Raw genomic sequence first — 24624 nt, forward strand, 5'->3', positions numbered from 1 at the left:
TTAAGACTGGAGCAGAAGGATGGTTTTGGAGGCCAGCTAGTCTACTTAGAATACGTTTTTCTTTTCCCAGAACACTAAAATATTAAGATTAGTAAGGAGTTTTAAAATATGCTGTATTAGTAAGGAGGGATAAAATATGAAATATTAATGATCAATTCCTCAAATTAATTTTTCTGTAAACTTTTTTCTTATCTTGTCCTCTCAGATATTCCAGCCCTCAAATAAAAAAATTCCTTCAATATTTCTAGGTAATTTCTTTGTATAGATGAGCAAATATTTTGCGCAGCTGGTCCCACTAAAATGATAACTCTGGCTCTTATTATTGAACCTGAAAAATGGTAATGTAGAGCAAGAAAAGAATTTATCAGAATATTTGAGGGACATCATAAGAGGTGACTAATGAATATTAGGAAAATATGAAGGGTTACTGGTAATTCAAGCATGAGATGCATTTCTGGGATACTTCTGGGATACTTTTCCTTTGGTTAAAATGAATACTCTCCAGTGTCAACTTTTGGGATGGATGGATAAATTTGTTTATCTACTCATTTAGTATTTTCCAAGGGTCTGCCATATGCTTCATCTGGTAAGTGTGATGAAATCTAGGCAGATGGGTCCTCTATGCTCAGGGGCTCACAGTCCAAGAAAGTCAATAAACAAATAATGACAAAAGTAATCAACCAATGAGCACCATTCTCTATGAAGAATAAAATAGGTGAGAGCTATAACTTATAAAAAAAATAGTAAGAAGATGAAGGACTCCCAGAGAAGTATAAAAATTAAGCTTAGACCTGAAGCATATTTGGGAGTTAGCAAGGAAAGAAGTAGAAGAGAATTCTAAGCAGAAATAGAAACAGCATGTGAACTAGCAAAAGAGTCTGAGAAATGCTGGCCTGAAAATTAGAAAACAGTCTGAGAAGTCTGGAGTCAGGAAAGGCAAAGGATGGGAGATTTTAAAGAGGGGAGTTGAACCACATTTACAAAACCTTGCTAAAATGCCAGTTGCAAATAACATTTAAAAGTACCCACTGGAGGAATAGCTTTGAGAGCTCAGAGACAAACACTCAGATAAAAGGTCAGTTAATTTACAAATAAGCTGGAACATGAGATACAGCCACAAAAGTCTAGTCTCTAGTAAATGATTTTGATAGGAAAACTCATGAGTTACATGCCCCCAAAAGGGGTAAAAGAATAACATCAATCTCCCATCCTACACAAAAGTTAATTCAAAATGGAATAAGAACCTTGATATCAAAGCTGAATGTATAAAATATATTGAGAAAAACATAAGCAGAACTCTTTCCTCATTGATATCAACTTCAAAAATGTTTTCAATGATTTTTATGCCATTGGCAAAGAAAAAAAGAAAAATAAACAACTGGGACATCAAACTAATAGTGCAAACAAATAACTAGAAAATAGAGTGGAAATATCTGCTCAGCATATCTGACAAAGGACTAAAACCCAACATTTATAAAGCACTTACAAAATGTAACAATAAAACAAAAACTATTTCAAAAACTGAAAAAATAAGCTGAACAGATTTACTCAAAGAAGATATAAGATGATTAATGAGGATATCAAAAGGTATTCTTGATTATTTATTATAGGAAAATGCATATCAGAATGACAATGACATATCACTTCACACCAGTTATTATGCTATATATCAGAGTCTCTAGAAACAACAAATTCTGATGGAAATATAATGAAAAAGAAATCTCATCTACTGGCAGAAATATCCTCCAGTCAGCCTCTAGAAAATACTATATACACATCTCAAAATATTAAGTATTGTGCTTCCATATGACCAAACTATTTTACTTTTTAGCATCTACCACACGGGAACAAAAATACAAATTCTAAAAGATACATGCATGCTTTTGTTTATACTAGCCAAAATCTGGAAACACCCAAATACCCAAGAGTAGTTGATGTATATGTACAAAGAAATATGACTCAACTATAAAAGAAAAATTATGAAGTTTATCACAATTAGAATGGAGATAGTATACTAAGCAAAGTGAGTCAAAGAGAAGGACATATATAGTAGTAGAAGATCTTATGTGTGGAGTGTAAAGAAACATAGTAGAAAAATAAACAATGGCCAATGATATCAGATCCTGAGAGTCTACTTATAGAAAAAAGTTCACTCACTGAGGGAGGAAGTGAGAAGGAATATAGATATCTTGGTGGAGGGATCTAGTACTCTGGTTTTGGGTGTGGTGACTGACCTTGTGTTATCCTTAAACATTAATTTTAACAGTATTTTAAATTAAGATACCTTTTTAAAAAGTATCTATTGGAGAGGTTATGAAGGTAGCTAAGTGGTAAAATACTAGTCTTGTATGGTGACTAGGTTTGATCCTAAATTATATACATATATACTTATGTGTATATATATATTATATATAATAAAAGTATCCATTGAACTTAACAAAGCTGAATTTATTAGCAAAATGGATCCTATCTTATTGTGCCTGAACAAACTAACTTGGTACACTCTATTTTTACAAAAAACACAGAATTAAAAATAAAAATTGGGTAAAGAGGATATTTAGAATGAGAGGAAAAATATCATCAATAATAAAATATTTGAAATTCTCATCCCTGATCCACCTGAGATTTTGTCAGGCAGTTTACCAGAAATTCTTCTTGACTAGACCCTACATTAAAAAAGCTCACAATTCCCAAGTGGCAGGGGTTGAAATTAAATAGCTTACTACAGAATGATTAGTGCATCAAAGAGACAATCAAAAGATTCCTAGAAACAAATGAGAATGAAGACACAAATGATCAGAATTTGGGACACAACAAAAGCAGCATTAAAAGGAAAATGTATAGCTTTGCAAGAATTCATTAGGAAAGAAGAAAGAGCCTACATAAATAAGTTAGAGGCACAGCTTAAACATTGAAAGATGATCAACAAAACAAACCAAAAATAGGCAGTTAGAAGGAAATAATCAAATTTAGAGCAGAAATTAATGAACTAGAAACCTGAAAAACCAATCCAAAAGATCAATGAAAACAAGAATTGGTCCTTTGAAAAAAAAATAAAACCCAATGAGATGGATAAACCATTTGAAAGACACAAATATAGAGAAAACTTAATAAATTAAATTAGAAATGAAAAGGGGAGTTGGTGACTACAGATACCACAAACATTCAAATGGTAATAAGCAATTACTTTGAGAACCTTTATGCCACAAAACAAGAAAACCTGGAAGAAATGGATAAATTCTTGGAATCCTAGAACCTCCTAGAGTTTAACCAAGATTATCTGGAATATGTGAACAGTCCTATTACTATTGAGGAAATTGATGCAGACAAAGCATTTGACAAAGTCCAACACTTATTCATGATAAAAACTTTCAACAAGTTAGGAATTGAAGGGACTTTTCTCAGTATAGTCAAGGCCACTTACCAGAAGCCCATGGCAAATATTATACTCAAAGTGGAAGAACTAAAAGCCTTTCTTCTAAGATCTAGCACAAGACAAGATTGCTCCCTTTTACAACTTCTATTCAACATTGTACTGGAAGTAATTGCCATAGCCATCATGTGAGAAAAGATATTAAGGGGACCCAGATAGAAAAGGAAGAAGTCAAGTTCTCACAGTTTGTAGATGATGATACTATATTTAAAAAAATCTTAAAGACTCAAACAAAAGCTTCTAGAAACAATAGATTTGTAAAGTGGCAGGCTACAAAATTAACATGCAAAAATTCCAGGGCTTTTTAATATAAAATACTGAAAGAGAAGAAACATACAATAAAAAATCCATTCACAATTATGCTACAAAAAAATCAATACCTTGGAGTCAACTAAAGAGGTGAAAGACCCTAGGAATACTAAAACACAATATAAAAATGTGCTCTGAACTCCTTTGCTCAGCATAGCACTATTTATAACAATAAGAATCTGGAAACAAGCTAGGTGCCTGACAACAGATGAATGCCTAAAGAAAATGTGGTACATCTATACCATGGAATACTATATAGTCATTAGGAAAAATGAAGTCATGAAATTTGCTTATACATGGATGGACATGACCTTTATTATGCTATGAATCAGAGAGAGAGAGAGAATCCCTCACCTGTGGAATATAAATAAAAGACAATATGGTAATAATAGTTAGAGACAATAGAGATGAGGATCAGGAAGACCAGTCCACAAAGAGCACAGAGTGCAGTTAGAATGGAGAAGGGTCTACTATGACAATAATAGTTGTCTGGACAAGAATTGAGTATTGAAAGGGGATAAAGTGACATGCATGGCACCCCTTCATTAAAAATAATGAAAACCACAGTGTCCAGAGAGAAGTAAAATGCCTGCCCTACAGGGAGGCAGGAGAGAGTGGGTGGAAGTGAAGTAGGACATTGATGTTACACCCCACTCAGGAGTGCAACACACACATCAGAAGTGTTGCACTCCTGAGTGGGGTGTAACACATTGATGGCAGAAAATGTGCACTGTACTGCAAATCAAAGTGTCTAAAAGGGAAATTTCAGGCAGATATTTCTCATACTACTGATAACAGACAAAAGTAAATCTTTCCAGCAAAGATAAATAAGGGAGTCTCCTGTAAATGAACTTTATTCTAAAAGAAATAAACAGTTGAGATATAGCAGCTTGGCAACTCAGACTGGTCAATGATGAAAGGAAGGGGTACTTTGAATTCAGCAGAGTCACTGTGGTCCACATCTAAGAGCTTCTCCTTGAGTTGAAGGAGAAGATACTGTAACCAAAAATTAGTTGAAATAAAAAGTACTATTTGCTAAAATCTTTGAAGACTATTAGGACACCAGGTAGTAGAAGCCTCTGCAGTTGAGCATAATGAAATATAGGATAAAGAGTAAAAGTTATTTTTCAGAATTAAGTATAATAAGAAAAATAGTTATTACTGTGAGAAGTTGACTTATTATTGTACAGATTGAGAAATATCCTTATAATTGTAGGTGGAGGTGGAGTAAAAATGTTGTTGTTTTATTTTTGTGATGTTATTTTTATGACTTGACAGGTTTAGCCTGGCCAACACAATTTATATAATGTCATGTTATGTTCATTTTTGGTTTCTATGAAACTGACAGCTTTATAGATAGATACTCATATTGAAAGAAGCTCAGCAACCTCTTGGAGACCCCTATTTCATGTACCCAAGAACTGTAAATATCAGAACACAATGAATGAAAAAACTCAGAAAAGTTTAGTCAGAATTCAATGTCTATGGTATTTAAAAGAAAAAAAATCAATTCCAATGTCTTTTCTAGAAGGAGCATTATATTCTAGGTAGCTTGTAGAGTTTGGCACACTGATCTGATAGTATGGGAGAATCAAAAAATTTGAGACTAAAGGTAAGATTTAAAATTTTCAAAGTAAGAAAAAATATTAGAATTTATCACACTTTTCTCTTTCTTTCTTTCTTTCTTTCTTTCTTTCTTTCTTTCTTTCTTTCTTTCTTTCTTTCTTTCTTTCTTTCTTTCTTTCTTTCTTTCTTTCTTTCTTTCTTTCTTTCTTTCTTTCTTTCTTTCTTTCTTTCTTTCTTTCTCTTTCTTTCTTTCTTTTTCTTTCTTTCTTTTTTTTTTGTAAGCAACAAGCCAAGAAACTTCTCAAAATATCTGCTGGTCTTTTTTTTATTTCCCTGTATTCATAGATACACAGGATGCCAGAGCAACAAGTATGTTTTAAGTGAAATTAGCTGAATAATATCAATTCTAGAATAAACCTCTTTTCTATTAGTCAGTCCTAGACTCCATAAGAGTGTTCTTATTGTTTGTCCAGGAATCCCCTCACCCCTCAAAAGCACAGTGAGCAATTGTGAAGCCTAAACTGTTCAAGAAACCTTTTTATTCATAAATTTCTCAAAGAAGTACAGCCCACCTTTTTCTTTTTTTCTGAGGTAGAACAGGCAATGGAACTGACCAAGTTTTTCTGAAATTTCCCTGGGGGGGTCTGGGCTGAAAGTTGGTCCCTCACCTGTAGCTGGGCTGTTGCTGCAAGCATCTTCTGCCGAGTTTGGAGGACTGTGGAAGAGGACATGGAGATTGGTACACTTTGCCTCAACCATCTTATATCTTCCCACATACAAGACAGCTGCAAAGGAAGACACGAGGTCATATCATCATCCAAGTCAGAACATGATTTAAGTTGTGGCATCAAAGCTAAGCAGGGAGAAGGAAACCTGACCCCTGATGTTTGTTCTCCAGTCCATTTTCAGATACATGTGAAACAACTTTTTGATCTCTGTCCAATTGGAAAAAGATCTGAATGTTAATGAAACAGTCAGATCCACATTTTAGTCTTTGCCAAATGATCCCATAATTCAGGCGAGTGGAGACACAATCTGACAGGATGCTAACTTCTTTGCTTTGAAAATGTAGTGTAGATGCGACTTTGGTGCTTTTTATGACATAGGTCATATCAGGGCTGAAAGGGACTTTTGAGATTATTTATGCCCACCCCACTACTTTGATCATTAGAGACCCCTCAACTAAAGTTTCAGAGATTTATGTGCAGTAACATTGGTACAAAGTAGGTGAAAAGTAAAATCAGAACTCAGTATACCTTTGTGAACCACAGAAAATCTTGTGTAATGGAACTGGTGTGAGAGTCGTCTATTTCAACAATTGGTATTTGATCTTCATTGGTGACTAGCATATTGTCTTTGTAATAAAATATAATGGCTATGTAGAGTCCCCTAAGAATAAAAAGAAAAAATACTTAATGGGACTTTTTATGAAGCTTGAATCCATGGGAAAATATACTTGAACAAGTTAAAAGATATTTTAAAATATACCTATGAGCATAATATTCTAAATACTATCACACATTCACTGGCTAGAAAAGAATTATTTTCTTGCCTGAGTTCTCAGGAAAAGAAGTAAACTTCATATCTTTTTTTAGTAATAAAAAAGAGGCATTTATATCAAGTTTCTACACAGAACCAAATCTAGCTGATTCCCTAGAAGTTCAGACTTGCTTGAAATATAACACAGGACCCACCGTTTTAAGGTCTTAACAAACTTGTTTGATGAGTGGAATAGATGTTTCAGGCTCCTTGAGACTGACTGCTTGCGACCAGTGGTTTGTAATTTTGAACTTTCTGGAACTCAGGAAAAAAAATACACTGTAAATTTCATTGGCAGAACCATCTTCCCAGTACCTTCTTCCCAACTCCCTCCTACCTTTTACCATATCCTAAGTTTTATGTAAGGACTCAGTTGGTTCATTCCAATAAGAAACTCATACCTTTTGATGCCAGAAGTTGGTAAACTCAATGGAAAACTCCTCAAAAATGTTATAGGTAAATAACATAAGATAATATTCCAGGATAAACCACTTAACAGGATAAAAAGAAATGGAATCAGTTCACTTACCCTTCCGACCTCACCCACAAGATCTTTTAATATTTACAAACAGTTCAATGCTAGACCAGCTTTACCTTTCAGTCTATTTTTGGTTAAGTTTTTCTTATTCTACTTATGAAACAAATATAAACACATTCCAAAAAATTGGCAGAAACACCCTCCCCACACATTATTCCATACTCCAGTACTGCCACTTTGTACTTTTATAATATCTTAGGTGACTTTTCCAGTTTGTATGTTAACTTGTAAAGATAGCTGTAAGGTATGGACACGATTATTCATATTTCTTATTCAGAAGAAGAAACTGAAAGAAAAATTAAAAATGGATTAACCAGATAAAAATGTCTTATAAAAAACTTGATTCATGAAGGAGATATTAGGATTTGACTACGTGCACAGTGCAATGGCTCTAATAGTAGTTCATCATTGCTCGTTTCTGTTCAGCAATTCTACTTAAAACTTGTAACTCTCACTGACCAAAGTAAGAGACTTCCCAAAATAATAATCTTGGTAAACAGTGTTCTATGAACAGAAGTAGATGAACCTTAATGTTCTTATCTTTGAGGTAATAAATGGAAGCTGAGATAGTTGGGATTGTCACCAAACTGATAGACTTGTCACAGGATAGGAAAATTTGGTTCAATCACTGCTGCAAGGCACAAAAACATAGAGGAATGGCTCGTGGCTAAAACTCTGGCGGAAGCCAGGCCCATGGAGATAGAAAAGTTACTGGGTATTTTCTGGCAGACTAAAGCATTCAGGCCAGTTTTTTTCTGTGTGCTGGTATTGGTTACCCCTGACAGAACAAAGCAAAAGTATTTTTTTTCCCCTGACTTGAATGTGCATTTGGCTAGTCATATCATTCTTGAAAATGATGCTGTGGGGACGTCTGGTTACATATTAAATATATTCGTTATATATCACTCTCCCCAAACCTCACTAAAACCAGAGAAAGAAATTAAGAGGAAAAAAATACATAAAACTATAAAGACAAAAAGATGGGAAAGGAAACAATAATAAGTGAATTTGGGTAACTGGAAAGCAGATGGGCAGATGGATTTAGCAGACTTGAGAAAGATGAATCCTAAGCCAGCAGTAGAGAAAGCTGAGAAGTAACCTGATTCACCCCAAGGGCTCCATATACTGTTGAAAGCCAGGGGGGCGGGGTAAGGAGCAGTGGGGCAGATGTGAAGTCAAAATCAGGGGGATTTGTTTAAATCTGTTTAAAAAACAGTTAGATTTCTAGGTTTTTCATCTCTATCTTGCAGAGTTGGACAAATAGTTATCCTTGATTCTAAAAGTAAATGAGTGGTGGCTTTTCTGTAAAATGAAAATTCTAGTCTCCAGAGTGGGATATCTGGGGTGCATTTGCAAAAGCAGGGAATTCTTAAAAAATAGATGAATTAGATGTCACTTTCCATTGAGAATAGTTTTCCACTGGCCTCATAAAACTTTGATATTCAACTCTGAGTTATCTTACCCTCCAAGCTACTGGTGTAACATCTCTGGAGACTCTAACTAGCCTATCTAAGTCTCTAACATCAACTTCATTGGCTACATATAGAAGAGCTCTACCCATTCCCCCCTTTTTTGGGGGTCACATCCGGCAGCACACAGGGGTACTCCTTACTCTACGCTCAGAAATGGCTCCTGGCAGGCTCAGGGAGCCATATGGGATGCCGGGATTCCAACCACAGTCCTTCCATATGCAAGGCAAATTCCTCACCTCCATGCTATCTCTCTGCCCCCCCTCTTTTTTTGTTATTTTTGGGCTACACCTGGCAGTGCTCAGGGATTATTTCTGGTTTGCACTCAGAAATCCTGGCTGGGGAGACAATATGGGATGCTGAGGATCAAACCCATGTTGGTCATGTTGAAGGCAAATGTCCTTCCCACTGTGCTATTGCTCCGGCCCTCACGGCCCCCATACTCCTTTCTCTTCATTCTGAGCAAATAGCTGAGGATCACCAGGCAGTTATGAAAGCATCTAAGATGCCAGAGAGCCTTCAAACCAAATAAATGAGGCAACAATTTAAAAGAAACGCTGTTGAGAAAAGAACAAGTACAGTGAAATGAATCTATCATTAACAACTTGAAAGAAGGAAATACATCAATCACCTACTAAACAGAAGAGTGTAAGAAACATTCAGATTAAGAAAGAACATTGAGAATTACGAAAAGAACTACTATTCAAAACCTAAAAAAAAAAAAAACCTCAACAAAAGTCTGAAAATAGGAGTGGGGAATTATCTAAGAAAATAGAGCAAAAGGACATGAACATGGAAATATGAGGGGAAAAGAAAACTAAGGCTAGTGAAGGAGGTTCAATATCTGAGTCACAGGAGTTTTCAAAGGAGAAAGTAAAGAAAAAGTGGACAAAACAAAAATTAAAATCATATTCATGATTGAAGGATCTATATTTCTATATTAAAAAGGTTTGCCAAGTGCCCAGCACAGCTGATAAAAATAGACTGGACTAAGGCATAAGCCAGTGAAATTTTAGAATATTAAATTAAAAAGTAAATTGTAAACCATTCAGGGTTTTAGATAAAGCCTCTGGAATCAGAATGACATCACTGAAAATCAGAAGGCAATTAATAATGTTTTCAAAGTCTCCAGGAAAATTACTTAAAGTGTGACTTCTATACTTATTATACTCAAATAAATATGAAATATATCTCCAGAAAGTCAAAATGCCAAAGAATTTATTCTTAATAATCTTCTTAGGAAATAGAATAAGGAACAAATAGAACAAATAGAATGAAGGTTCCACCAAAGTAAAGGATTAGCCAGGGAAAAGGAAAACATAAGATTACAAAAAGAAGAAACCCAATATTAGAGAATGGCAAGAAGACGCCTCAATATGGTCATGAAAGGAGATGCAGGATGACAGCTGGGCCCCAGATACCAAGGCAGCCTGTCACTGGTCCAATCGAGAGCAGCCCAGAGGGTTAAAAAAATTAAATTAAAATTTGAATTAATATTGAATTAAAAAAAAGAGTTGAGCTGTCTGGGTCTGGGGTTGAAAAATAAAGAGTTGAACTAATTCTAATGTATTTGACTATGTTTGAGAGAAAAGTAATAGGATCAGACAGTACTTGAAGGTTAAACAGTTATGATTAGAAAATAAAAAAATTGCACAATAAATATTAAAAGCTAACAGAAAAGGAAAAGGTATCCAGGAAAGAAAAATAATCATGAAATTTACATGGTTATAATAAAAACAATAAATACTTATTTTTACTAAAATGACAACAAGAATATGCTATTCCTGGGCAACAAGGGAACACATTTTACACATAAGTTGATAGTAGCATAAAATGTGAATTGTCAAAAAAAGGTGAATTGTCTTTCTAAGTGGTATAATGACCTAAAATTGGGAAAAAGCCAAGCATTAGTCATATAAATATTTTACTTAGAGATAGGAAATATAAAAAATATAAAAAGAATTAAGATTGTGGGGAATAGATAATGGAGGATGGCAGTTTTGTTTTGCTTAGGCTTAATAGGAAACTCCTTGAGATTCTTTAGGCTATTTAGTTTTAAAACAACAGTTGATGGTTATATATGATTTTTGTGGGGGCTTTTGGGCTATCCCCATGGGTTACTCTTGGCTCTGCACTCAGGAAGCACTTTTTTTTGGAGTTTGGTTACACCCTGTGGCACTTAAGGTTACTACTAGCTCTGCACTCAGAAATCACTCCTGGCAGGCTTGGGGTACCATATGGGATGCAGGGAATGTAATTCAGGTCTTTCCTGAGTCAGCTGTGTGCAAGACAAATGCCCTACCCTGTGTTATCTCTCTGGCCCCAGGAAGCACTTTTGATGTTCTTAGGGAACTATATGGGATGCCAGGGATTGAACTGGGTCAACAGTGTGCAAGGTAAGGATCTTACCCATTGTACTATCTTTCCAGCCTTGATAAGCTGCATTAGGAAGAAAGGGGATGTGCAGTTTACTTAAGGTCACACCTAGCCTGATTTGAATTCAGGGAGTCTAACTTCAGAGTATAACATAAAATAAAAGGTAAGCTAAAAACATTTATCTAAAAATTGAAGAGCAAAAATTTAAAAATGCAACTACAACTAGGAAAGAGGGGCATGATAAATGACAGGTAGCTCAGATCTCCTTTATTCTGGTTCCATAATAGAATTGCATTTTCTGGAGTCCCTGTGGCTAGGTATACATAACAGTCCTTGTGACAAGTTCTGTAAAATTAGATATTAGTAAAATTATCTATATAAAGTCATGCTCATATTATTAGTCTCATATTAAAAGTCTCTCCTTATGAAATTGAAAAGGTAGTACAGGGGTTAAGGGGCTTGCCTTGTACATGAGCTGATCCCTGATACCACATATAGTACCCTTAGCACAACCAGGAGTTATCCTTGAGTACTGGTGGTCATAGCTTCAATCTAATTAGAAAAGTGTCTTTCCCTGCTCCACTGGGTACAAGAAAAGTATTTATATAGATAGTGTCTAATAGCACAGATGAGCAATAGTAAGAAGTCCTATTAAATGTTGGAGAAATATTTGAAGCTGGACATTTGGTTACAACACATCAAATAGTCCATCGTGACTGATACAAAGTCTAAACTGACTTTCCCTAAGAACTATCTTGTTCTTTATACTAGCTTTGCTTAGTTCAGGGTTAGTTTTCTTGGCTCCAAATATAATGATTCTTTAGGTTTTAGAAGTATGGAGTATAAGAAATAAATTTTATTCATAATGCTATGTCTAGCATCTGTCACTTGTTAGGTGCTGTATTAATTAATGTTTGGCAGTTGAAAAACTGAATGATAATTGAAATTAACTATGCTGAATGAAACTGACTTCTTTGTAACTTATTATTTATGTTAGATATCAACTATATGGATAATAAAGGTCAGACAACTTTTATTAAATTTCCATTTTAGTACTGTTCACAGATTAATTACACACGGTTCTATAGCCAACATAAAGGAATTGTTGTAGGATTTTGTATCTCCCATGAAGAATTCAGGGAGGGGAAGAAACCTTTTGTGATTCTGTACTTGAAATATACAATATATTTTCTGAGTAGTCCAGGATCATAAATATAAATATATAGTAACAGTTATTATACATTAATTCTAGTACTAATATCTAGATTATATGGAGAGAAAAAAATCTATTCTTTATCTTGTAGAAAACTAAGCTAGAGTTCTTGAAATGTCTACACACAACGTAAGATAAGTTTAACTCATTTATAATTTAATTTTAATAGCAATCCTCAAAGAGAGACCACTTTACTAATGGGAAAGTTCAGAATCATAAAAGTTAGATGCTTTGCTCAAGAAGCATACAATACATATTTGGTAGAACTTGGATTTTAAAGAATAAATTTTTCTTTTTTTTTCTTATTTTTGTTTTTGGGCCACACCCAGTGGTATTCAGAGGTTATGCTTGGCTCTGCACTTAGGTATCACTCCTGGTAAATTCAGAAGACCAGATGGGGAGCTGGGATTAAATATGGCTTCCTTCAGGCTGTACTACTTGTTGCTCCAATATCAAGAAGTATTTTTTATATTTTTAAGTATTTCAAAGACCAGGAGAATATGGTTCAGTGGCAATGCCCTTGTTTTGCACAGGTATGGTTTCGGTTTAAAGAAAATAGGTAAAGATTTATGTATTCAATAAATGATAGTATTTTAATGCAACTGAGTATTTTAGAGATTTTTTTTTGGTAATTTGTTAGGTATATATTTGCAATACCTAAATCTTTTTATCTATTCTTTTCTACTTAGACTTATCTTTAACTCATTTCATTTCTTGGTCATTTCTTTTATGCTGTCCTATTATATAGACCAGCATTTTCTAAATTTTATGCTTTAGAACAGTAATTTTATGAAAATCACAATGGCCAATAAGATAAAAAATACCTGGTTAACTAAATTCAAGTGGGTCTTTATATGTTTTTACCTTAATGTACATTCTACATTTCAAAAGAAAGATGCATAGTGTAACATTTTGTAGGAAAAGTGTTCATAGCATCACATTTTAGGTAGCCAGAGAGTACATGTCAATATGAAAAATATTTTTTTTTGGAAAAGTTCTTTTTTCACATTTTTATCTATTTAAACACCATGATTGCAAATATGATTGTAGTTGTATGATAACAGTCATATAAAGAACACCCCCCCTTCACCAGTGCAAGATTACCACCACCAATTTCCCAGATAATCCCTTCTCCCCACCCCATCCACACCTGTACTTGAGACAGGTTTTCTACTTCCCTCATTCATTCACATTGTTATGATAGTTTTCAATGTAGTTGTTGCTCTAACTGCACTCATCACTCTATGTGGTGAGCTTCATGTCATGAGCTACACTTACATGGGTAAATGGGGGTAAATAATGGTTGGGACTGAGGCAGTAAATGATTAGAAAGGAGCTTTGTAGGGCAGTATCAAGGTCACAATACAAGATGGATATTATGTATATATAAACTATATGCATATAATACTATCAATATATATTGTACACATGGGGGCACTAGCTCCCGCATGATTTTGGAAATGGAGACCAAGGAAAAAAATTTCCAGTGACTGTCCCAATATAAACCAGTGCTGCAACAGCCTGCCCTCCTCCCAAAACGCATTCCCATTAGTGTAGGAAGAGGTATTGGGAAAGCCTGATGACCCCTATAGAGTCCACCTGGACCAGCGCCCAGGGAAGGCATGGAATCCAGGGGAGAAAGAGAGGGATGGTCGGGGGCCTGCCAAGCCTCCCAGCACTCCCCAGGCGAGGGAGAAGGCCTCCGGCATGGGGCCTCCCCAAACCCCAACCTGGCAAGAGCTGGCCTTCTTTTGGAAAAGTTCTACCTCAAGTCTTATTTAAATATTTTCTGACCTCTATTCAAATTTACATGAATGTATATTATTGTATGTATGTGATAAAAGTTAAATGGAAGCTATAGAAATCATTAATCTGTTTAGATAATGCTTCTTGATTTTTAGATAACATTTAATATTAATGGGTAGAACATCTAAACTCCCAGATAAAATGAAAAACATTCCTCCATTCTTATAGTTTTAATATCCCATTCTGATATAAACTAAACACAAGTGGCTTATGATTTTAAAGAGTAATCTCTCAATTGCTCTATTAATTAATTAATTAATTAATTAATTAAGTATTTTGTGATGAAAATGCTCAGGAGCTACTCCAAGTTCTATATTTGGGGTCTGAATACTTGGAATTCATATGGTCCTAGTGAATCAAATTGAGGCTTCCTGTATAAGAGCATACACTCAGCCCACTGAGCTCCCTATTGCTTTATTATATTTGTGCATATGAGATTAATGAGGAGAGCAAAGCATGAAAAATCAAAGAGGGTAAAGGGTCTTCTATAATAGAAAGGGTCTTCTAGTGAAATGGATTCTGAATAACTGACAACTAACTAGATTGCTCAGTGTGGAATGCTTAAGTCCCTAGTTTAAGTAGTTTCCATAACAATCAGGGGGTTAATATTTGGGTTTTCTTTTCAAGTGTTTTTTATGCATATTTACTTCTAATTGACCACTTACTAACAGAATTTTTTTTCTTTATTTTGGGGGCACACCCAGTTGTGCTCCTGGCTCTGTGCTCAGGGAGCACTTTTGACAGTGCTTGGGTACTATCTACTTCCAAAGTGAAAATTATTTTCTTGCTAACGGCCTTATATTTAGAGATAGACATTTTGGAGGCGTTGGTATTATAAACTGTACATTCACAGGGAACAACTTTTTGCTATGGTAATTCCAATGTATTTTTACCTAGCTAAAAACTCAAGTTTTGTGGTGAGGAAGGGTGGAGGGTGAGGTGGGCCCAGAGGTTCTCAGGACTTACTTCTGGCACTGTGCTCAGGCAAAGCTCATCAGGGGATGGTGGCATATATGGTGCTCAGGATTATATAACTATGTATAAGGCAAGTAACTTAACATATTGATACCAGTGTGAACCATGCTATGGCTTATACTTTTTTTAATATTATGGTGGTATAAAATTATATAATAAAATTATATAATAAATAACTCAGTCAATAATTGTCAGCAAAAGAAGCAATAGAGGGATTGTAGTGACAGCACAATGTGTTTGCCTTACATGTGGCCAACCTGGGTTTGATCCCTGGAATCTCATATGGTCCCTTGAGTCTGCCAGGTGTAATTTCTAAGCACAGAGCCAAGAGTGATCCCCTGAAAACTGCTGGATATGGACCTCCAAAACAGCAATAGAAATGGCTATTGCTACCCAAATTTTCTATTACATTTAGTTTGCTGTTACATGACAATGAAAGCACCATTAATGAAGCTGCCAGATGGTGAAACACAAGTTGTAGTGACACTGTCATTAATATCTAAACTATCTTTTAGCCCGAACGTGCCTTAATTTCAACCATGTATTTCTTCACTGGCTCAGTGACACCCTGAATCCAGAGTGTGCAAAATGGAGAACAAATGTAGAAGACACAAAAAGGATGATTTTTAATTGTCCAAATAAAATGAAGTACCTGCTCTACCAATCAATATATGAATCCTGACTCTGTCCCACTTGAACAGCTCAAGTAGAAGAAAAGCTTGGGAAAGGTTCTGAGATTTTCTGGGTAAGTTAGTGAGGTTTACAGATGGCATGCTTTACTTTCTCTTCATCAGTAGGACTAAAGAAGACCAAAATCCAAACCTGATTAAAAGTGGGAGACACAAATGATGAATGACAGGAAGATAACTTGGAGCTCCAAATCATAGGATAGAATTTCAGTTCTCTTTGCATTGTGGCCTTCAGTAAAGTCATTTAACTTCATGGGTAAATGCAAATTGAGGCTGAACAGGAGATAATAGATATTGTACTGGATTGTAAATGTTATAAATATCTATGCAAGTTTGCTATTGTTTTTGCTGCCATAATTGGTTGTATGTTTCCCCTGGGATGTTGAGGGAATTCACTTTTGGAGTGAAAAGTTGAAGGATGGAGTCCCCAAGTTCCAGACACTGAGGCATTTCCATTTATTTAAAGGAATGAAATTATGGCAGTTGCTATTTCCCTTGTGTTTGTTTTCAAACTGTATGAAGTGAGGATGAGAGAAAAAAAAAGAAAGGAGGAAAGTTATTTCTGAAGGGTTAAAGCAAGATAGTGCTGCAAAGTGATTCCAGATGTACAAATATTAATATCTCTCTCTCCTTGATGAATGAGAAGGTATGACCCAGATAGGAAACTGCTAAAATTACCGGCGCCACTGAGACCTCAGTTGATGGCCCGGCGCAGATTTTTATCCTTACCCCGACAACTATAATGCTGATGAAGGGCTCGGACCTGCTGCAGCAGACCTTCCAAGACTTCATTCTGTCCCTTGTGTCTAGGCTCTCTGTCGTCATAGTCTTTCCAGTCTATTGAACAAAAGAAACAAACAGAGTGAACTTTTAATGCAGGGGAGGCTTCTTCCATGCCCTGTCTCTGGAGAGAGAATTCTGTTCAGGCTACCCACAAACTGAGGATAAGCAACCAACACTTGCACAGCTAACGAGCAAGGCCAAGGGTTGGAAGGTGCCATTGTTCAGGGCCCTGTGCAAAACAGTAATTGTGGTTGATTGCTTGTGTTGGGCAGTTTTAGACTAAGAGAAAATGGTCATTGGAAGCCAGAAGAAAATAGGAAATTTTGGGGTTCTGTTCTCCTCCCTCAATTTCTTACATGTCTTTTTACTATCCTATGTTCTAATCAGCTCCCTGGTCACCTCTCCTCTCAGCACCCCAAGTCTCAGCTGGATTTCCACAGTAGGAAAGAAAGGGGTGGGAATGTGTAGACTAGATGAAATCCACAGTCCCAATGCTTTTATTGTAGGTTTCACACTTTTGGCCAAATTGACATTTCTTTCCAAGGAAAGAGCCCATGTCACATGCCAAGAAATAGAAATCTACATTTTGCTCTAATGAATGTCTGCTTTGGTTAGCTGGCACAGCAACTCTTGCACATACTCTGAGCCACCAACCACCCTGTCTGCTCAGTCTCTAAATATACAGTATTAGCTTACATGGCAAATTTAAATTGCAATACCCACTGAGATTTCTCTCTCCCTTCTATTTTCATTCCATTTGGCTATAATGATATCAAGAGTAATAATCCGTATGGGACTAATGTCAAGATTGCAATTCTACTGTCTCCAATTCTTGATTTTTTTTTTCAGTAGGTCAGTTAATAGTCAGTCCTTTTCTTCGTCTATTCCTTCATGCTTCCCACTCTTTTTTTTCCCCTGAATGTTTTAAAAGTAACAGTGTAAAGAAATTCTGAGTCGAAATACTTTCTCTAGAAATGCTAGTCATTCTTGCCCATAAAAATCCTGTTTCTGAGTGTTCTAGTTGTGTAGTTTTCAAATTCTCTCTTGCTAGATTTATTTTGAAACAAGGAATCTCCCTATTCAGAAACTTAAGGAGATGCCATGGAAGTTAAAGTGAGGTAAAAGCAACCCTCCCAAATCATTTTAACTCCATTTTGAAAGAACTTGTAGTTTTGTGGGGGGTCAGAGAATTCCAGGTGTGATTCTTGGCTCTTTAGATTTCTTCCTCGGTGTCTGTGTAAATAACAAGAAAAGGGCACCTCTCCTCCATAATGTGAGTATTGTTAGGATTCACTGAGAGGTCTTTAAGGTTATGGGCATAATGCTACATGGCAGGGGTCACATAAATAACTGAAAAAGGAGGGATTCACTGATGAAGGGTTAATTCTTTTAGTGATAAGAAATATCTGTTGTGACCCTATTAGATATTTATCTCTGAAGGAGACTTCAGAGACTTTCTCTTATTTCCTTCCTAGTTTTCCCATGGCCCAGAAATAGTCACTCCAATTGGTGGCACAGGTAAGATTCTACTGGAGTCTCAGGACCTTCTATAGGGTGCTCATTACAGTATACCATGGAATTGTTTTTGCTTTTATTTTCTCGCAGGCAGGAGAGTTGAAACTTGGTTAAATTTTGTGTGGTGTGGCTGAACTGTGGTCTATTCTGGAGACAGGGATTTGGCATAGGTAACTTTTGTAGACTCTATCCCTTGTGGGCAGGAATCAGGACTTAATTTCTCATGTCTCAGGTTTCTACTGTGTAAAATGATTAATAAAAAACTTTTTTTTGGGAAGCTACACCCAGTGGCATGCAGGGCTTACTCCTGGCTCTGTGCTCAGGGATTGCTTCCAGCCATACTCAAGGGCCATATGGGATGCCAGGGATCTAACTGGAATAGGCTCTGCAAGGCAAGCACCTCAGTTGCATGGCCCCCAAATATTTTTAAAGTTATTTGAGATTTAAAAGAAAAACTGTAAAAAGTACTGATCTGGTCTATAGGAGATATTCATTAAATGGTGAAGCATTATTTGAAACTCTGTGAGGAAAAAAACTTCTGGTTATTCTAAGATTTTTCTGCAATGTCCTTAGTGTCTGGAAACAGAGAAAAAAAGTTGCTCACATAGATATCTAAAAGGATATTATGTATTTATTCTCTGAAGTGCTCATGATAAGAACGACATTGTTGTATTTGTGAGTAAGACTCCTGAATGGCTGAATGACTCCATGGTCCTGAACACACTAATACTTCTTAATAAGTGCTAATACTGCCATCAATGCACGGACAGATAAAATGGACCTGGCTCACTCGGTAGAGCTGTACTTATTACATCAGAGACTAGCTCAAGTTGATGACTTTATGATACATTAGAAAATTGCTAATGCTAAATTGCAGCTCAAGTGGGCATTGGACATGATGCCAAAGTTTTTGGAAAGAATGAGTTTTTCTCATAGATGTTTGGAAGGTTCTGACGACTACATAAAATAGGAGACTTCAGGGATGAGGGAGAAAATTGAAAATATATTAAGAAATCAGGAACTTGACAGGAATAAACTTAGTGTGGTAGGAAAAGAGCAGATTGTGCCACATAATACAGCTCACTGTTCTGGTAATGAGACACTTGCATTGCAACACAACGCAGAGCTTACATTCACTGGCCATATCAGGGCTTTTCTGATCGTAACCGAGACAAGCCTGTCTGGGTCCTTTTCTCTTATTATGTACCATACCATATAACATAACTCTATAAAAACACATTAAGGCCTTTTGTAAAAATATAAAAAACGTTTTTATAGCTTACTGGAACATATTACCAAATTTCCAATTACTCTGACATGTTAGAATACATTGTCCTCTAGTAAATATCTAAATACTGATATAGGTTACATCACAATGTCATACTGTTTACAAACAGAAACAGTGTTTTTTTTATATTTCTATTTTCAAGTGATAGGTCTTGTCTACATCAATGACAATGACATATTTAGATTTCCATTCTTTGCTAGATAGCCCATGCTAATCAAATGTGTCATTTTAGGAGAAAGCGTTACCAATTACATTAATTGCCAATTAAGTGACTGTTCCCCACTCTGGACAACTCATTTTGTTATTCTGGAGAGAGCTCTTTAAACAAGATTTGCTGGAAAATATCTGAATAGAACTGAAAGTTTATAGAACTAGAAAATCTGATAGTTGTAGTTTAGAAGTCAATACTCTAGTATGAAAATAAGAATGTGTATTGGGCATACATTTGTACTAGGTTTCTACTGTTTCACCATCAGGTTGACTGAGACTAGTATTTTCTTCAACTTTTCTGATTTTTTGTCTCCCTTCAGGTCCATATATATATATATTTTTTTTTTCTCTCCCTATGCCCCCAAAGAGCGTGGTTTCCTTAGAAGCTGCATACTGTAATCTTCCAAGTATCTACTTCTGTTAAATTTTTGATGAAAAGGATAACCAAATAAAACAAGAATCACTAAATCATCAAATATTGGTAAATACAGAGATTTTTAAGAGAGCTATGGCATTGGTCCCCAAGGCTTCTATAGTATGGTCCAGCTCTGAGTTAATCAAAAGAATTAGTTAAGAGGATTGGCTAATTCTTGGTTAATTTGTCTGCCTGAGAAATTAGCACTAGTCACCACAACAAGAGTTTGCCCAGTTCAGCATCTACTAGAATGTGTCACATCGTTGACTGACACTCAACTTCCTTATTAATAGATGAGACTTCAGCATTTCCGTATTTGGTGACATTGGACTCCATGACTCATGAACACTGTTAATAAAATGAATCTAGGAACAAAATCACTTCAATAGGTAGTACTGCATGACTATATAAAGTTTTTAGATAAATATGCAACAGAAATTTTAGTTTTCATATTGATAATGATGCTGCTGATAATGATGGTGATGCTTCTTCATGAAACAAAACAATGATCAATCACTGTTGTGGAGATTAAATGAGACTTAATGTGCATGTTTGCTGCCTGATCTGTGGTTGGCTCTAAGTACCACTAGAAAATGTATAAATATAAAAAAATACAGTTTTAATTAAAAATTAAAATGAAAACTAAAATGTCCACTATCTTATAACAAATGGTTCAGTGTTATATAAAACATTTTTAACATAAAACTTACACTGTAAGACTTTCATCCACACTATGAATTCTCTTATAAAAATATCATTTCTTTGCTCCATAGTATAACAATGTATATATTATACTTCTTTTAACCATTAAGTTAGTAATAGATATTTATTCTCAATACATATGTTAGTTCAGTATACTAACACATGACTGCATATCTGTACAACATTATCTGTGTATGTTTCCTTAGGTTACATTGCTTAGATATGTAATTATGGAGTAAAAAGAAATGCATGTTCTTATAGTGGTGGATGTGGCATGGCATACTGTGTTCCACAAAGGGGATAGCATTAGTGCTCTTTTTTTTTATTTTTTGGTTTTTCAGGCCACACCCATTTGATGCTCAGGGATTACTCCTGGCTAATTGCCCCTGGCTTGGGGGGACCATATGGGACACCGGGGGATCGAACCACGGTCCTTCCTTGGCTAGCGCTTGCAAGGCAGACACCTTACCTCTAGCGCCACCTCACCGGCCCCAGCGTTAGTGCTCTTATAAAAAGCAAATGATAACATTTTTAACTATTGCAATTAGGAAAAACTTTTTTAATTATAACATAAATCAGAACAATGGACTTGCACAACTGGTAAATTATGAAAAAATTCAATTACATTGTTTGGAGCTGCTTCTAGCTGGTTACTAAAGAAGTACCCAACAAAATAGGCCAGACCTAATATTGAAATCAGAATTTTTTTGCTTTTTTGTTTTTTACAGACACTACTACAGATACTATTTGTATTTGTAGACAAAAGAATAAATATTTGCAGAAAGTAGCAAAAAATTATTAGTTAAGAAAGCTTTTCTCTGCAGCTAATGTCAAAAATAAGATTTTGTTAGACTTCATTCTCTCATCGGATCCATGAGTTTGGAAGTGAGGAAGGAAGGAGGGACTAAAAGGGATGATTTTTTGGTCTCAGCCAGCCCTTTCTACTGTGTCCTTTTTCTGCATTCTCAGAAAAGCCCTTTAAAGGGCGTGATCAGCCCCTTTCTTCAGATACTGAATCGAGACTCAGAGCCATAACTTAATTTCTGAAGGCCAAATAGCTAACAAAAGATATAAAGGAGAACAAATTCAATCTTACTGTTCCAAATTCCCTCTCCTTCATTCTTTTGAGTTGTCATCCAAGAGAATATTTTTGCAGAGGAATCATTTCTTATGTGGCCTTCTTAGGGGGCCCTCTTAGTCCCAAGTGGCAGGGAGGGAAGGACAATGACTTTGCAAGAAGGGGATAGAGTTGGAGCCAGAAAACAGATCCAAACCCCCCAGCTACCACATACTAGAAGGAGAGGCACAGGCTGGCGTTGTGATCTGAGCAGGTCCCCATCCTTTCATGTTATAGGCTGAGACTTGAACAAAATACTGTTGACCCTGCAAAGTATTGGAATAGAGAGAATAAGGCATCAGGAGTGTGATTTAGTCACTTGTACCCTAAACACAGATACCTGTATAGCTTGACATAACTCATTTTTCACTTGAGAAATCTACTACTCACACTTGAGCTTTCTAGCTTTTCCTGACCACTACATTTATATCTGATAAGCAACATATTTCCCATGCAGTTAGCTGCTTTTGTTTCTTATTTTTCAATATCAAAGTAGTATACTTTTCCTACTCCCAAGCCTAGCCCCTAAAATTATTAAATTATTTAATTTTTATTCCCTCTACTTTTACTATTACACTGAAATTTACAATATTAATGTTAATGTCAATGATAATTTCATGCATATATCATTCCAATATCAAGCCCACACAATTAATTTTTTTTTTTTTTTTTGGTTTTTGGGCCACACCCGGTGGTGCTCAGGGGTTACTCCTGGCTGTCTGCTCAGAAATAGCTCCTGGCAGGCACGGGGGACCATATGGGACACCAGGATTCGAACCAACCACCTTTGGTCCTGGATCGGCTGTTTGCAAGGCAAACACTGCTGTGCTATCTCTCCGGGCCCCACACAATTAATTTTTAAAGTCACAATTATGCAAACTTCTTACCTTTACTTCATTTTTCCAGGAGCAATCATTATAACCACCATAAGTGTTTGTAGTCAATCAACTTGCTTTGTAAAAGTTGCAAGTTAGATAAATATTTTCAAATTAGTATATGAAAGATCTTTATTTTTCATAGCTGCATTGTACTACTCAGTGGCTTAATTATTCTTATTATTTAATAATAAATATGTCCTTCATTGGTGAACATTTAGATTATTTCTTTATTATATGCCATAACAGACAATGCTACAATAGATATTCTTTACTCATCTCCCCAGACATTAAAAAGTTAATTCTTAGATGTTACTTTGACTTTAAAGTTTTTATTAAAACAACAGTTTATATTCCTTAATATCTTAAGATATCCTTAATATCTTATCTTATGCTTTGGCTTTAATATTTTAAAGTTTCTTATATGGTGAGACTGGGAATTGTGAATTAACTGGTAGAGCGCATGTCTTGTATAAGTGAAACCCTGGATTTGATCCCCAGCACTGTATGAGCCCCTAGCATAGATTATATCACCCTGGGCTCCTACTATTATAGGAAGTGGCCTCATCTCCCCATTATTTTGTATGGTTTCATATTTTTGCTTTGAGGAGTTATTTCTTGATGAAACCAAAGAGGACTTTTTGGAAGCCAGAATTTGATAAAAATAAGCCTGCAAAAAATTGTAAAGTGGTATTTGGAGTGAAAAAAAATAAGCAGATTTTTGTAGATCCTTTTCTAGGGATTTAATAATGTTGGTCCTACCATATCATAAAGTTAATAACTTTAGCATTAAAAATGGTTTTCTACGTACCCTCAGGGCTATGGGGATTCTGCAGAAGTGTAAATCTACCTCTAAGCTTTTATATGATTAGGAGACTGTCTGCTTTGCTCTCATTGGATGACCAAGTGGAAAAACTTAATCCCTATAAAAATTAGTTCAAATATTAGAGAAACTCTCCGTGGAGATTTTTCCATTTTTATCACCATATCACTTTTTCTTTTAAGCAATGGAAATTCCCTAGAGTTCTCTTCTGGCCCTCTTCCATCATGAGGGTTATAGGGTTGGGAATCAGTCTTCTGCTGATAGCATCTCTGGGGGCCACCCACTTGGGTTTGTTTGCACTGGTAATGCACAATTTTGGCCCCAAGTGTAGACATGTGATTAAGACTAAACGTTAAGATTCATTGGTGGTGACCCAACCACCAAGAATTCTATTATAATTAGTTGGTTCAAAGTTAAGGAGATGCAACATAATACAGTGTTTTAACATTGGATTTTAAGATTAAGCTTTATAGATAACTGTTTTAATTGACTAGGCTTTAGAAAAACAAGGGAAGTTTTCCTTCTACCTCTCACATCTGAAGATCCCAAGATAACAGTTGTTTGAATTGAACCAAAAAATATACAGGCCTGATTTAAATTTACTGAAGCAAATGGGATGAAAAACACAGATTTGCTAGTTGTTTGTGGGTTTTTTTTTTCTCCCCATTCTATACATTCATATGGCTTATAGTTCTACAACTAATTAATGTTGGGGTTAGATTGATTAAACAAATAAGCACAGTTTGTGCAGTTTTTTCATTCACTGTTTAAAATGGTTCAGGTTACTGAGAAATGCAGCACCATATATAGTTTCTTTTTTTGTGAAAACAGATTTAGACAATTTTTTTTTTTAATTAAGGGAAAAGGATTTCTCTCAGGAAATTGTGTGACTCCAATTGATGACTGATCTCAACTGAGGCTGTGGGGGTGAGGCTTAGATGAGGTTGTTATTTTTACCATAAGACAGGGAGTCAAAATTGGAT

The 24624-nt window shown here is 35.6% G+C and overlaps 1 protein-coding gene across 1 annotated transcript in view; it reads right to left on the minus strand.

The window, feature by feature from the left end:
- The window catches only part of ANKFN1 (ankyrin repeat and fibronectin type III domain containing 1), a 203420-nt gene that overhangs the window by 63261 nt on the left and 115535 nt on the right, over positions 1-24624 (minus strand). Inside the window, exons 7-11 of the mRNA XM_049772771.1 lie at positions 22119-22209; positions 16643-16750; positions 7003-7102; positions 6565-6697; positions 5977-6093 (exon numbers count right to left, since the gene is read on the minus strand). Of these exons, the coding sequence (XP_049628728.1) occupies positions 5977-6093; positions 6565-6697; positions 7003-7102; positions 16643-16750; positions 22119-22209 (549 nt within the window). The remainder of the gene's footprint in view (positions 1-5976; positions 6094-6564; positions 6698-7002; positions 7103-16642; positions 16751-22118; positions 22210-24624) is intronic.

This window comes from Suncus etruscus, chromosome 1 (genome assembly GCF_024139225.1).
Source record: "Suncus etruscus isolate mSunEtr1 chromosome 1, mSunEtr1.pri.cur, whole genome shotgun sequence".
Taxonomy (NCBI): Eukaryota; Metazoa; Chordata; class Mammalia; order Eulipotyphla; family Soricidae; genus Suncus; species Suncus etruscus.